Source organism: Hippopotamus amphibius, chromosome 4, assembly GCF_030028045.1.
Source record: "Hippopotamus amphibius kiboko isolate mHipAmp2 chromosome 4, mHipAmp2.hap2, whole genome shotgun sequence".
NCBI classification, from domain to species: domain Eukaryota; kingdom Metazoa; phylum Chordata; class Mammalia; order Artiodactyla; family Hippopotamidae; genus Hippopotamus; species Hippopotamus amphibius.
Window position 1 is genome coordinate 52,229,358 of NC_080189.1, and position 16,419 is coordinate 52,245,776.

General features: G+C 34.5%; 1 protein-coding gene across 2 annotated transcripts in view; it reads right to left on the reverse strand.

The window, feature by feature from the left end:
• PALS2 (protein associated with LIN7 2, MAGUK p55 family member) overlaps positions 1-16,419 on the reverse strand; it is a 105,205-nt gene that overhangs the window by 19,365 nt on the left and 69,421 nt on the right. For both annotated transcript variants that reach the window (XM_057731373.1, XM_057731372.1), the window contains exons 3-5: positions 13,374-13,526; positions 10,545-10,697; positions 9,352-9,579 (exon numbers count right to left, since the gene is read on the reverse strand). In XM_057731373.1, the coding sequence (XP_057587356.1) occupies positions 9,352-9,579; positions 10,545-10,697; positions 13,374-13,526 (534 nt within the window). The remainder of the gene's footprint in view (positions 1-9,351; positions 9,580-10,544; positions 10,698-13,373; positions 13,527-16,419) is intronic.

Consider the following 16,419-nt stretch of genomic DNA (forward strand, 5'->3'; position numbering starts at 1 on the left):
TTTACTTCACTCATTTGGTAAAGTGACTACTTCCCTAACTAATTATCCATAGACTATAATATCTGAAAATGGTAAATGACAGAAGCAAAAGTTAGAGGTGTTTGAGATGAAGCAGAGAAGGATGGATATGCAAAGTTGTAAAAATACTTGGATACTCCTTACTTCTCAAGAAAGCTGCACTGAATGAATAGTAAGGGGATCCTGTCATCTAACCATGAATGTGTTTATTATTCCTACCTGTGGGACAGAATATATTCTGTAACAAAAGGCTCAGACTTTCTGCGTTAGTCCAAATTTCAAATATTCATTTCCCTACTCCCATCAAATTGTTCTGGAAATGTCATTATTTGTGAAACAAACCACATCCTCCAATGTGAAAGATTTCTAGAAGAAACGATTTTATTTTTTTCATTTACCAAATTAGTTTTGGAACATTACTTTCAAGCTCAAAAACTCAGATTAAACTAGTTTTACTCTGAACTCTGAAAATTCATCTGAAAAACCAATTAACCCAACCTCTGATCTAAACATTTTGTAATGACCGTTAAATCATAGAGTTTTGACTAGATTTAGTATAATTATATTTTATTAAGTATATTTTAAAGTGTTTCATTAATAGGCCATGGATGTTAACTGTTCACTGGTTATTAAGAAGTTACTGAATACAACCTGTTAATATATTTCAATCTCATATTCTTATCACTAACAGAACTGAATGACCAACAATCTAAAGTAGATGGAAGAGAAAAAAGAAAGCACAAATAGCTTTTAAACACAGGAGATATTAATCTCACTCAGAGTAGAAATACAAATTAAAACTCTATTATAACAACATTTCCTTCCTGTCACAGTAGCAGGAACCCAAGTATTTGATAACAGTCTGTAGATAGGAAAATGCCTATTGGCCTACACTCTTAACAGGTTGGTGGAAGAACTGGTTTAATCCCTTGAGAGGACAATTTAGCAACAGCTATCAAAATTGTAAATGCAAAAAACCTCTGACCTAGTAATCCACCTCTGGGAATGCACTCAACAGCAGTGTTACTCAGATATATGCAAAATGACTTATGTAGAAGACTACTAATTACTGAATATTTCCTAATTACAAAAGATTGGCAGCAATCTAATTGTTTAACAATAGGGAGTGAGGACTAGACTGGTAGTGGGAGGGAGATTTCAGCTGAATACATATTCCTGCTTCTTGACTTCTAGAAACACGAGAATGATTCACCTATTCAAAAATTAAATTCTTATGGTAATGAAGGTAGAGATAAAATAACTCCCACTTCTGACTAAGACGAAGTAACAAGGACCCACCCTCTAACCTGAAACAATTAAAACACTGGACAAAATATATGAAATGTTTGTCAAGACATCAGACAACGAAGACAGTGATCCCTAAAAGCTGGAAATAAAGAAGATGAACCATACAATTGCCCCAACTAACTGCACAGAAAAAGTTTCCAGATTCCAAAGCAGGAAGGGGGACTCTAGGTGGAGCCTGGTGGTCTCCAAGTTGAGGAGATTAGCTGAGAGACCAGGGAGATCAAGGGGGCTACAGTGCACAGAACAGAGTGACAGTGAGGAAAGCCCTTGCGCAGAGAAAGGGCTCAAGGACTGCAAAGGACCCCCTCAGGCTTTCAACTGAATACTAATCAGTGCATGTCATATGTATGATCAGGTAAAGAATCAGCATTATGGGGCGCTATCAGGAGGTCACGCAGGGTCAGAAATAGTTTCTGTTATCACCAGTGTGAGTGGAAAAACCTCATAATTCATGAAGCACTGAGTATTCAGAAGGGTTTTGCCCGAGACTTAATCCTACACTGGCTGTACCTAACAAAGCTTAAAAAAGCACAATCTGAAAGGATCTAACTGCTCCCACGTAATATAACTATCCTAGAACAAAACCTGAGAATATTTCTAAGAATATAAAAATATCCAGCATTCAGCAAGGTAAAATTCACGTCTGGCAGCCAATCAGAAATAACCAGACATGCAAATAAGCAGGAAAATACAACCTAAAATATGGAGAAAAATGAACCAATTAAAAGTGACCCAGAAATGACAAATAGGACTGATTTAGTAGGCAAAGACATCAAAATAGTTATTTTTAACTTTATATATTGTAGTCATATGTTCAAGAAGCTAAAAGAAGGATTCGGCATGTTAGGTAGAAACATGGCAGATATAAAAAAGATTCAATTCAAATCTCTAGAGATGACAACAAAAATATCTGTGATGAAAAGTACACTGGATGTGATTAACAGATTAGACATTTTAGAAAAAAAGAATAATAAATTTGAAGACACAGCAATAGAAACTGTCCAACATGAAAAAGTGGGAGAAAACGACTGAATAAATGAAAAGAGTATCAGTGAGCTATGGGACAACTTCAAGGAGCCTAACATGTATAACTGGTGTTACCAAAGGACAGGAGAAATAGAGGAACAGAAAAAATATTTGAAGTAATAACAGTCAAAAAATTTCCAAATCTAATGACAGAGATTTGGAGTTGGAAACAACAAATGGAGCTGGAAAAATTGGATACCTACATGCAAAAACAAAAACAAAAACCCCAAACCAACGCTTTGACCCCATCTTATACCCTATAGAAAAGCTCAGGGTAAATGGATCATAGAGCCAGATGTAGAGTATACAACTATAAACCTTTTAGAAGAAACCACAGGGAAAAAATCTTTATAACCTTGTGTTGTACAGAGGTTTTTTTTTTTTTTTTTTTTTTACACAGAACAAAAGTATGATCCATAAAATTAGACTTCATTAAAATTAAGAACACCTGCTCTTTGTATTACACTGTTAAGAGAATGAAGAAGACAAGCCTTCTCACTAGGAGAAAAATCTTTGTAAATCATAATTCCGATAAAGTATTTGTATCAAGACATAAAGAACTCTCAAAACTAAATAATAAGAAAAAAAACAATAAAAAAAGGATGAAAGATTTGAAGACATCATCAAAGTAGTCGTAAGCATGGCTAATAAACACATGGAAAGATGCTCAATGTCAGCAGTCACTAAGAGAAATGCAAATTAAAATCATGATGAGACACCATGACACACCTATAAGAATGGCTGAAACTATAAAGACTGACCATAGCCAATGTTGGTGAAGATGTGCAATAATTGCAACTTCCATATAATGCTGGTGGGAATATAAATTGGTACAACCACGTTTGAAAACAGTATGGCCATTTCTTTAAAAGTTCAACATATACCTACCAAATGACCCAATACTTCAACTCTTAGTATTTACCCAAAGGACTTACATGTAAATGTCCATAGCATCCTATATAAATGTCCATTTATAACAGCCCCAAACTGGAAACAACAAAAATGTTCATTAGCCAGTTAATGGATAATCAAACTGTGGTACAGCCATGAAATGGAATACTATTTGTCAATAAAAAGGAAACTACTGATACACATAAAAACATGGATAAATCCCCAAATAATTATGCTGAGTGAAAGAAGTCTGATCCACAAAAAAAAAAAAAAAAAAAAAAGCAAAATCAAGGATTTATGTTGTATGAATCCATTTAGATAAAAAATACAGAAAATGTAAACTAATATATAATGACAGAAAGAAGAGTGGTACTTCCTGCCATGAAGGTTGGGCTGGGGGTAAGGAATAGGAGGGAAGGATTACAATGGACCCAAGAAAACTTCTGTGGGTAGACACGTTCACTGTCTAGACTACGTTGAGGGTTTCATGGGTATGTAATAGATATGTCCACATTTATTAACTGTATGCTTTAAGTATATGCTATTTATACAAACTTTACCACAAAGATATTTTTAAAAAGTAAAGATAAAAATAGTCAAAGTACTGACAAAATAAAATATTGCACAGGAATATGCTGTGCCTATGCAAAGGATAATAATTAGCAGGAGGAGTGAAATCAAATGGATGAAAGGCTGGAGAAACATCTCCAACCATGACCTTTATCATAAATCAGAGGGAGGCTGGTAATTTACTTGGGAAAGTGTTGGATGAACATGGTACAAGTGCTACATACACACTCTCAGTCTCAAACCATAGTTTCAGGTCCACCTGAGTTTGCATATCAGAGTAAGTGACAAGGTAGTGTTGCTAAGTTCTCTGTGATAACAGACAATTAAGGGAGAATGCTACTTTTCTAAAGATTTTCAAAGTGTATGAACTCAGCCTACTCAAATGCACACACACAAACAATATATTTTGAGATCAGCAAGGAAACTAGATTATATATTTGGTTTAAAAAGCTCTGAGGGGCAATTCACACCCCTATATGATAAATAACCACATGTAGGCCACAAATTTAAGCTTCTGTTAGTAAAAAAAAAAAAAAAAAAAATCTTTTAAAATATATTAACCTAGGCTGATCTGAATCATACTAATAATTCTTAATTTATATTACACTTGAGTCATTGGTCCAAGGCCGGCTTTTATTTTTTTATTTTGTTAGTTTTAATAATATAATAAACAGCCATGAGCTTGCCACTCAAAACAGAGGCTAGAAACCTACATGGTCCTCCTGCCCACATTCCATTTCATCCCACCACCCTGGCTTCTCCAACAATGAAGATAACCCTCACCCTGAATCTCGTGTTTGGAAATTCCTTTCCTTTTTGTACAGTTTTAGTAAGCCTATATGTAATCTGTGAAAGTATATAGTTATTTAAAACTTTAAAAAGATAGTATCATGCTCTATGCATGTACTCTTTTTGGGGATTGACATACTTGTTAACATGTTTCTAGCTGTACATATTTCTCCAAGAAATTACATGTCTTAGTATATGTAACCATTCAATTCTGATAATATGAAACCTTTTTCTTTCCAACGTGGTTATACCAATTTACACTGCCACCAGCAATGCAGAAGAGATACTCTAGATTCACATCTACATTTTTTGCCAACTGAATGTTATAAAATGCTATCTTACATTGTAATTTTTAATATCTCTTCATATGTTTACTGACCACGTATCCCCTTTTACTTGATTTGTGTATGTAGAGTTTCACATATTATCCCTATGAATAACCAATTTCATTTATTGAACAGCCTTTTTCTCAATGAAAGACATATCATCTCTGACAGATATCTTAGTAATGAATGTATGTAGGTCTCCTACTGAATTCTCTCTTCCGTTCCTCATTCTGCCTAATCCTGTGCCAATACCACATATCTTAATTTCTATACATTAATAACAAGCCCCTATTGCTGCTTTTCTGCCTCGAAAGGGTCTTGGCTATGCATCTTTTCAAATAACATGAAAAGCCTTATTGAAATTTTCATTCGAATTTAACTGAATCTACAAGTCAATTTGAGGAAATCTGATATCTTCCTAATATTGTCTTCCTGCCCATGAACATGATCATCTGTTTGCTTAGATCAATAATTTTTTGTGCCTGGAGGTCTTGAATATTTTTGTTAGCTTTATTCCCAGATATAAATGTGACATTCTCTGACAGTATTATAAATGATGTCTTAGTTACATTTCTAGATGTTTGCTGATGGCATACAGAAATGTAACTGACTTTTGTACGTTAATCTTATTTTCAAGTATCTTGCTAAATTATTTCTAATAATTTATAGTTTGGGGAGGGTTTCAATTAAAAAGTCTTATTTGAAAAATAATGTTTTATTTTTTCCTTTGCAAATCATTTGCTTCCGTAATTTATTTTTGTCTTCTTGTGCTTAAGGAGTCTTCCATAAAATACTGAACATAAGTGGTGCTAATGAACATCCTTCTCTAGTTCTTAATTTTTTTTAACTAGGCAATGACTTTATTAATCCTTATTTTAAACTTTATGTTCTGGCTTCTCTGGCTTAATTAACTGCAAACAAATAACTGTGTATATACAATAATTTAAAAAGCAGCAGTGTCCAAGAGCCTCAGAATTTAAAATACTACAAGTTTCTATATTTCACTACATTCTAAACAAGTTTTTCTTTAGGAGTCAACATTCTTGAAGTTTCAGTATTATTATTATTTTTTTTTTTTTAGAAGTGGAGTCAATTCCATCTGCCTCACTGTTGGAAGCCTCACCAAAATTCTGAACAAGATCACTCTCCACCCAATAGCAAGTGGGGCTTTTCCATCCAGCTTCTGCTAGGACCTTGAAAACTTGTAGACACCAAGCTGGTCTAAGATTTGGGTAGCCTTTCTGTCAGGAGCTCTGTCTCAGCATGGCTGATAATGGTGAAAGTGTCTGTTGCCAGAGATGTCTGAGCATTAGGATTGTTAAAGTAGATCATCACTCCCTGGGCTGCAAATATACTTACCTCTTTAAAAGTCAGGGATACTGTATTCCTACCTTCTTTAAGGAGAACTGAAGATTTTTTATCATCTGTTATAACAGATATTTGTTGTATCTGTTACTCTGTGTATCGTCTGAGGGTGGTTCCTTTTTACCAGTACAATTATGCCTGAAGTTTGGCAAGTTTCTCTTGGTTTATGGTGGGGTTTTTTTTCATCTTGGGGTGGAAATGGGGCTTCACAGGAGCCTGGGGTTGGCACTCAAGTAGTCTCAGGCAGACCAGCTTAGAGTCCAGTTCCTGATTTTAAAGATTAATGCTTCTAACATTAATTGAGAATAATGTTTGTTTTAGTTTTTTTTTTCTTTTTTTAAAATAAGATTAAGGAGGTTCTTTCCTGCTCCTAATTTACTAATCTTTAAAAAAAAAATCGTGAATAGGTATTGAATTTTATCAAATTCTCTACTGATATTTGTCTCCTTTAATCTGTTAATGTGTTTGGTTACATATATGGATTTTCTAACATCAAACCATCCCAGTATACATGGGATAAATTCAACTTGGACATGTTGTATTATCTTTTTTATATATCATTAAATTTCATTTGCTAATATGTTGTTGAGAATTTTTACATGAATATCCTTGAGTGAAATAAAACTGTAATTTCTCTCCATAACATTTTTGGCACCTGGGTCATAATGGCCTCAAAGAGAGAATTCCCATCAATTTGGCCTTAAATAAAGAAATGGAATTTTAAACAGCCTTTGGAAACCCAACATACGTGTAAGTTGGAGAACTTCAGAATTAGCTGTAACTTCTAACCCCTCCTGGTCTTCAAATTTAAAAATATAGATTCTTAAGTCTCACGAAAGATTCCAGATTTTTAGTGAGCACCTCAAATGATACTGATAAAGATGACCTACTGACCATGCTCTGAAAAACATCACCCTGGTATGGAGACGTCCTGGCTTCCACCTGCTCTCACGGCAATAAGAGAAAGAGTGAAGACGGGCCCAACAGAACTACATGGTGGAGCTTCCAGTGAGTGAAAGAGTGGCAGAGCTGGAGAGGCTACAAGCCCTTGATTCCCATCAGTGTCTCTTAGTAAGAGGACCACAGTTTGCCCAGGATAGTCCTATTCCAGCATAATTAGTAATCGGTCCCCCTTTGACTTTAAAAATGTTCCAATTTGGCTGTGTTTTATCTCTCCTGTTGGAAGCCTTCATGTTAGAGTCTCTCTTTTTTTATGGGAAGATAGGCCTGAGACTGCCTCCAGCTTGGATGGAAGGACTCTCCTTCCCCATTTCAATGCCCTCTCCCAGTTCTGAAGACTAAATAAAAAGCATAGTTTGAGAAGGCATGGGATGGAGCAAAACGTATGCCTAAGATAGGGGTAAATATCCTCGCATTTCACATCATTCAGACCAGACCATTCACCAGGTGCAGAATCTACAAGGGAATGTGGGCCAAAGCGCTAGCTACTAATATTACAAAAATTACTTTTTACCATAAAAGTCCATTATAGCCATGGTGAACTGGCAGGAATTCTGAAGTCTGACCCATGGGGGTGGGGTGGAGGGGGGGGGGGTGGGTGGGAATATATCACAACAAACAGATAATTTAAAAAAAAAATCATAAATCTTAAGTTCTACTTTTCCAATCTACTCTGGTGTCAACTGAGGAAAAAAGGTAGTCTGAGAGGTAGTAGTTATTTAAAATGCATAATTTCTAATATCATTTCTTTTATGGTCCTTTTCCTTGAAAAGACAAGGCCTCTACCCTTCATTTCAACCGAAGTTCACTACAAGCCTACGTATTTTCAGAAATCCAATTTATACACTAAAATTCATGACTGACTATTCTTATCCTCCAAAGAACAATATAAAGTAGGTATTCAACACATGTTATTTCAAAGACTTGTACAGAAATATAAACACTAGTCTTTTAAATTATCATATTAACAATATTAAAATAAGATATACTGGCTGCATCTTATGTAAAAGACCTGTAATTTTACTCACACATGAAACAATAAATTTCTGGAATACACTTGAATAATTAAAGGCATCAAAAACATTGATAGATATTTCCTACGTCTACATTATCTAGATTCTAAAGCCCTCTCCTCAGTTCCAATATACTTACCATAACTGTCAACTGTTCCTTTGCAATTACTTTATTACTTTTTCCTTCTTTACCGTGTTTCTTTATGATCACAACACCACCTCATCACCACCATAACAACAAGAGCAGCAGCTACTTGCTGAGCACTCAGGACACGCCAAGTGCTGCTGTGAGAGCTTTATGTGAATTAACTCATTTGATCCTTACAACAATCTTTTGAGACAAGAAATATCCCTAGCTATATAGATGAGAAAACAAAGCAAAGAGAGGATAAGCTAGTAAGTGGCGGCATGAGTATCTGAACCAAAGGAGACATCACTGCCTTTCGTTAGAGTTTGCCTCTCACAAATTACCTCACACCTTCAAGAATCTGCTTCCTGGCTACACAATCTCATCTCTCTCCTTTTTGAAATTCACTCAACATAATGAGGTTAGGTGATCACTGTCATTAAAACATTCCCCTGCTTAATAATCTACTTTACCTAAAAATTAGTCACAAAATGTAGATCAAATGTGCACAAATCAGGTGTTCAAGATTCTTTTCACTTTGGACCCATCCTCTCTTTCTGGCCTCATTCTCTATTTAGCCCATCACAGGCACAGTAAGCTAGAGGTGATCAGGACTACATGTTTATTTTCTCACTGGGCCTGGAACATAACAGGTGTCAAAACATTTGCTAGATTAATGACTAAGTGGTTTGTCCCATACCTAGCTGTAAGCTACGGGAATGCTAGGGTTCATGGTGTTCACAAAGAGATTTCTTTCCTAATTCCTTTTGAATGGTAAGTTAATGTTGTTTAAAAATCCAAAAATTCACCCATGACAAAACAAGGCACTTTAGAACAATTAAACCAGATAGTTTTTTCTCTTCTCTTCAGCAAAAAAGTAGCAAGTGGTGGTTATACCCAACAGTGTGATTAAAGAAATAGAAGTATTCTTAATATTAGCCAGAATTTCATTACTAACCTGTTGAGGAATAATGGTATCTCTATAGCTTGGTAAAATTTTCAGGGTGACGCTTCCACTGATGTTTTTCAGTAATTCTTGTAATTCCTTTGGATTGTTTCCAACCTCATGGCCATTGACTTCTTTGATGATATCTCCCACATGAAGCAGACCCTGCCGATCTATCATCCCTCCATGAAGGATTCGGGCGATTACCAGATCATTATTTTCAACCCTAAATGTTACACCCTAACAGAAATAAGGAATAGAATTATTGATTTTAGGTTTTCAGGAAGAAATCTTAAATACTCATGAATATGTATGTATAAGAAAATAATTCTAAAAGTAGGTGAGTGAATCGTACCTACTTTTCTCATGTTCCCTCCTGACTCAATAGTCCAATCACATTAAACCATGTGCAACTGTCACAACATAAACCATCTCTTAAAAAAGAACTTTCATGGTAAGGTCAACCTTGAAAGTGAAACATATCTTAGGCTGCATTCCACAGGATAAAAGGAAGCTCAAAAGAGCAAGAAAATGTATTTGTGCATTCTGATGGCCTTGTTCCCAGCTTTTCTCTTTTCACACTTCACTGTTCTTATGTTCAGAGCCCAGGAATAATCATGTCATTGTAAACTTCATTACTTATAGAGTCCTATCAATGTTTTCTATTTTATTTTTTTTTTGGCATACGGGCTTAGTTGCTCCACGGCAAGTGGGATCTTCCTGGAGCAGGGATTGAACTTGTGTCCTCTGCATTGGCAGGCAGATTCCCAACCACTGTGCCACCTAGGAAGCCCGATGTTTTCTATTTTTTAAAATTAATTTTTATTGGCATATAGTTGCTTCAATTCTTAATAACAACTGTCTTCTGTATTTTGATACTTATAATTAACAAGCAACCTGAGTTTATTTCTTCAGAGGGTACAGGAAAAAAATAACGTTATTTTCTGAAATTTTTGCTACTCATCAGCAAACTTCTTGACTATTTCAGTTTAACTTTTAATTTTGGTTTAATTTTGCATGCTTAAGCAAGTTGAGAGAGCATCAGCTGTGTATTTTATACACAGGCCAAAAAAGACAGATAAAACAAACATGAATAAAAGTTTTCATAATGATACAAATTATGAAAGAGAAAAAAAATGAGATAGTGACTCAGTCACAAGTAAGTCAGATTTCAGATTTAAAAGGGCACTGATTTATCAACTCACCAGTGGTTCCCCAGCTCTTTTGTGAATACCAAGAATACGAATGGCATCAACTGGTAATAACTGATTATTGATCGAAGAATTATTCATTTCTGGACTTGATGGAGGTGACTCATAACACTTTGATGCCACAATATCATGGGCCTCCAAGAGTGACTAGAAAGATTCAAAACAGCCTGTGGTTATTAATTACAGATGGAATAAGTTATTAAAAATAACTTGTTATCCCAGTAGAGTACTAAAAATTTCCAAGGCACACATTATTAAATTCCCAAATATGAGTTAAATCTAGTGTATACAGAATCTTTTTAAGAAACAGAAGCACATATAATTTTACTTATTATCAAACAATATTGTATTCCTTGTTTTAAAAGATCCAAAGAGACTGATAGAGTTTTGTGACCTTTTTTTACATGAGAACGTATGTTCTCATGTTCAATAAAAACTAAACCTGGATTTCCAAGTGTGATACAATAGAGGCATTGAATTTCACTGCCACCATTGTCATCACTATCACTTGCTATTTATCAATTCCTATTTGTTAGTTATCATACAAACTCAAATGGCAAGGGCCCTAATTTTTATCCTAAGGCTGTTAGCAACACCATATATTTTTTACATATACAAAATGTCTGTTAAAAAGATATCCAGTGAATAAAAATCAGCTTCTTATGTCAGTGATAGGAAATTTCATATTACTAATAAAGGTATAAAATTTACATTTTTAGGGGGGAAAGAGAGCTAGTAATGGTCTTAAATATGAAATACTTTTACCTTATACATTTACGGTATATGTGCTGTCTTCATGGATGACTTTGATCTAGCTTTCTAGGAATTTCTTATAATTTGGGGGGTTATATTTATTTTTATTTTTCATTTATAAGGTAATTGTGTACACTCAACATAAACCTAAGTTAAAAAAATTTTTTTAATGGTGGGAATGCAAGATCAAAAAAAAAAAAGATCAAAATAAAAAGGGGAAAATGTCAACAGGTTCAGAACATAAGCAATCAGCATGCGGGTTTAATTGGTAAAGTTTGGTCATTTCATGAAAATAGTATAAGAGACTGAAGAAAATTTCAAAAAGAAAAAAATTCACAAATCCAAATATAAGGATTATTCCTATAAATGCTGGAAGTTACTCAAATCACTAACCTGGGCTGTTTAGTTTTTACCATATACACTCTTCTTAGGCAATATTATCCACTTCTGTGACTTGAACCACTACTTATACACTGAGAACTCACATGGTCCAAAATTCTCATGAGCTTTAGATTCATACACTAAAAATCTGCCCACAACTAGCCAAAGTCATGATGATTTGCAAAATCAAAACAAAACTAAGCTAAGGATTGTAGAGGATTGAAACATACTGAATTAATGAAAAATCTGTAAGTCCACAATGCTATTTAAAAAAACAGGACTGAAAAAATCTCCTTTGTTATCATTTGAGATTGCTATTTTAAACAATAATTTGAAAATTGATAAAGGGAAGAATCTAGCATTTCCCTAACTTTTCAGTAGGAAATGCATTATAGGTTAACTAAACAGCTCAGTTGATGAGGAAAAGCTCTACTTTATATAAGAGCACCAGCTAATAAATGTAGAATAAGAAAATTTGAAAAATGTCATTTTGAAAAATGTCTAAGGAAAATATTGATTCAGGCAAGGATTATTAATTTGTGTTTGCCAGCAGGTAAATGGTTGAAAGGAAACAGCATTTGTATAATACTAGAATAATAACACACTAGACTGCTTCCTAGTTGGAAAGGCTTTCAAGGGTAGGATTAGGCTGTCATTGCCCTTAATCAAGGTACTAATCTCAGCAGCAAGAGTGACGGACCAACCAGGTATTATACATCACCTGATGTAGATTAATTTACATTGTATCACCTTATTTAGATGCATTCTCGTTCCAAATAATTAACTTGAATCATTCTTTATGCAGGAACCATCTCACTATAAATCTACATAATTTTTGCAGTAACATCGTTAAAGAGTCACAGGCAGTCATTGAGCAAAAGCAAAGGGGTGTTGGCATTTGATTTTTAATGTTAAGATTTGCAGTGGCAAGCAGGTGACTCTTTATCCCAGGATAAATTTATTGAATAGTCCATTCTTTCTCCACTAAAATGTAGTATTTCCGTCATAAATCAAGTAGCCATGTGTCTGTGGATGTATTTCTGGGATTTCTATTCTCTTCAAGTAATTTACTTTTCTAATACCGCCCCAATACCACACTGTCTTAATTAAAGGTTTATAAGAAATCCCCTGACCTCTCTTTCTTCTGAAACTGATTCTTCTTTGGTAAACTGATTAACTCCTCACCTACACAGACAATGCTTAAATTGCATTTTTTTTTCACCTATGGAAAGTATGCTATGTCATAGTTTCCATCCTCATACAGCTTCTCTTTTGTCCCAAGGTCATCAACTGCACCCTAGTCTTAGAAGCGATACTGAAAATGTACATGGCTGGTCACAAGGAGGGCTGGGAAACAGTGGTAGTGAGGAAGAAAAATACTCTATCACAGGGAGAAAAATGTCCTCAGTATGTGGTCTGATGGTGAAGCAGGGCTGTTGTTTTGTAATAACACAAAGAAAAATCCATTCTGATGTATTTCTATTACAGACACTATACATCTGCTTAGCATGTGTGTCTGTTTATGTAGTCCCAGCATATCAAGATATTAAAATATATAAGTTGGAATTTGCAAAATATGGCCCTAAATAATCTTCAAAAACCATCATCTTAAACTGAATTTTAACTACTAAAGGAGAATATTTTGGGAATATAGGGGACTTGGAAAGAAGAGCAACAGGGAAAGTTTACCTGGAAGTGAGGCTCTTTGAGTATACCAACCAGTTCTGCCACATTTTCATCCACATTTATTAGAGGAGTGATATCTTCAAGAATTTCATTGACCAATTCCAAGTTATTATCACTGACAGCTTCTAGTTTGGAATCTTCTAGTCTCTCATGAGCCTGAAAAGACAAAATTATATTAAAGTAATAACACACACTGTTTTGCTTCAGACCGTGGTTTTCTTCTTGATTTGTTTCCTTCTTATAAAGAAAGTTTTAAAAGATATTACTTGAAGGTTTGATTCAATGAAACCAAATCATTCAATCAGAGGTGCTATATAGATTTCACAGTTAATGTTATCATGTAGTATAATAAATCTTGGCCTCTGTTCCTACCTTAAAAGTAATGGAAAACTTATTTGTATAACTGAACCATGAAAAAACTGAATAGGCCAATGATAACTTTAAAAATGTATTATGTTTCCTACCCAACAGAATTTCCTAATGAGTTTCTAGCCTAGGCTCAAACTCTGATGCTGTCTGTGCTTTAGTAAATGAGCAGGCATAATAATAAAGAGAGGAAAGAGGAGCACAATCGTATATGGGTTATCATTAAAGCACAGTGAAAGTCACTGTGAGAACCCATAGTCCTAAAGCTAGTATCTTCCAATTTTGAAAATTCAGCCACACAAACAAACAAAAAAGGCAATTCAGGAAAGGCAACTCTGGAACAGAGCCTTGAAGGACCATATGATCTCATTAGGGGAATGACCCCCTCACGTCTCTATGTCTTAAGCAGTTCTGTTTTTTTTTTTAATCTCACAATCTTTTCCACAGAAAATGAACCATGAATCATACTGTCGTAGGAAATACTTAGTCTTAATTATCCTTTAATAGTGGGAGTAAAGCAGAGTTTTAAATTCAAACTTAGAATGAACACTAAGCGGTCTCCATCTTTTAAGTGTTGTTTTTCTGATAAATGGTTGCTGTCTGATTTTGAAAACAGGTAAAGCATAACTATAAACATTTAATTTATAAATGAAACCATGTAGGGCCTCCCTGGTGATGCAGTGGTTAAGAATCTGCCTGCCAATGCAGGGGACACAGGTTCGAACCCTGGGCAGGGAAGATCCAACATGCCACAGAGCAACTAAGCCTGTGTGCCACAACTACTGAGCCTGCGCTCTAGAGCCCATGAGCCACAACTATTGAGCCCACGTGCTGCAACTACTACAACCACGTACCTAGAGCCCATGCTCTGCAACAAGAGAAACCACTGCAATAAGAAGCCCAAGCACTGCAATAAAGAGTATCCCCCACTCTCTGCAACTACAGAAAGCCCACGCGCAGCAGTGAAGGCCCAATGCAACCAATTAAATTAAAAAAATTAAAATTAAAAAAAAAAATGAAACCATGTAAGATGACAAATCTCACACTTAATATTTTAAGATTCAGTTCTGTAAGAGAAAAAAAATCCAAATTTCAAGTGGCAACAGTATCAAACTTTATCTGATAACTATAAAACTTTAGATGTTATTTCTACCTTACAGAGAGGATCCTTCAGAGTTCTAATACACCTTCTAATTTAAAAAATTTTTAAATTATATTTTATTTAAACAAAAATATCATTTCACACATATCAATCTAAAATTGTTAATGAGTTATCTTACAATCTTCGGTTTTGTATGTCATCTAAATCATACACCTTCTAATTTTAAAAATGCATTTTTAACATTTAAATATATTTTTCCAGGTTATTCACAAGAATGAAATAAATTTAAGTAGAAGAGAGGGGTTATATATTAGCAACATTTTAAAGAAACACCCCTGAAGAAGAATTATAACTGTTATGAAACAAAGAAAAATGCCAAAAGACCAAATGTAATTTAAACAGAGGAATCAGTTTCTATTAGATTTAGAGGAGGAAAAAAATAAGACTAGAGAATGCCACAAAGAGTGAGAATAGGTAAATCTATAATTTTCTTAAAGTATAACACAAGCCTGATAAAGATAGAATGATGAGGACATTCAACATATATCATGGAATGATTATTACCGTTGTGAAAAAAAGTAATGTACACAATTACTTAACTTTTACGAAACAAGCTAGAATTGCTAATTGTTTTAATACAAATATTCATTGTTAACAAATAACTAATTTAGTATTGTTAACCTTGCAAATACTCTTAATAATCATAGCATAAAAAAGCTTAAAAAAAAAAGAAAAGAACTTTAATATTTATTGAGGGCTTTTGTTTTGTGCCAGGAACTATATTCTCAGTGCGGTATGAGTGTATGTGTGTATACTCAGCAAAGGTAGGTATGTTACTATCATCCTCACCTTACAGACACAGACACTGATGATGCAAAAGGAGATAAAGAGATTGCTTGAGTTCACACTACTAGTAAGTGGCTAAGTCAGGCAGCACAACATCAAGGCTTGAGCTCTCACGTACTAAATCTTATTCAACTTTATCACTACACAGCCAGATATTCTATCATCATCTTGCAGTTAATTATTTAATCTAAAACATTATGCATTATTTTCACTCATTTAAATGTGTGATTTATGCTCTCATTGACTGCTGGTTGAGTTGTTGCTTCTTCGCAGGGCTCTTCCATTCTAAATGTGTTAAGTTATACTCTTATGGTTCAAGAATACCATTCACCCTTTCAACCTTCACCTGTTTACTCAAAAAGCTATAAAGATCACCTTTTCTCCAGGGAATAGATAATGACGGGCTTAAAATTTTCAGGTACTAAGCCAATATATTTTCTACAATATCCTATGTTACTTTAGACAAAGGTAGACTTTGATTAAATTCAAGTCTTCGGGAAAAGTAAAGGAACAAAAAAGATCATTGACTTGAAAACTCTAATACACTTCCCTTCCTTTCTATGTTCACCTACCTTATTGCTCCCAAATTGGGAGAGGACAGGAGGTAATGTGGAAAGACTAATGGCAAGAGAGAAAGAAGAAGTCAAGTAGAGGGCAAAATTATGCTACAAAAACAAACATACCTGAAAGTTTTTGCACATCAATCCTACAGATTGATTCCATGGTAGGGAAAAA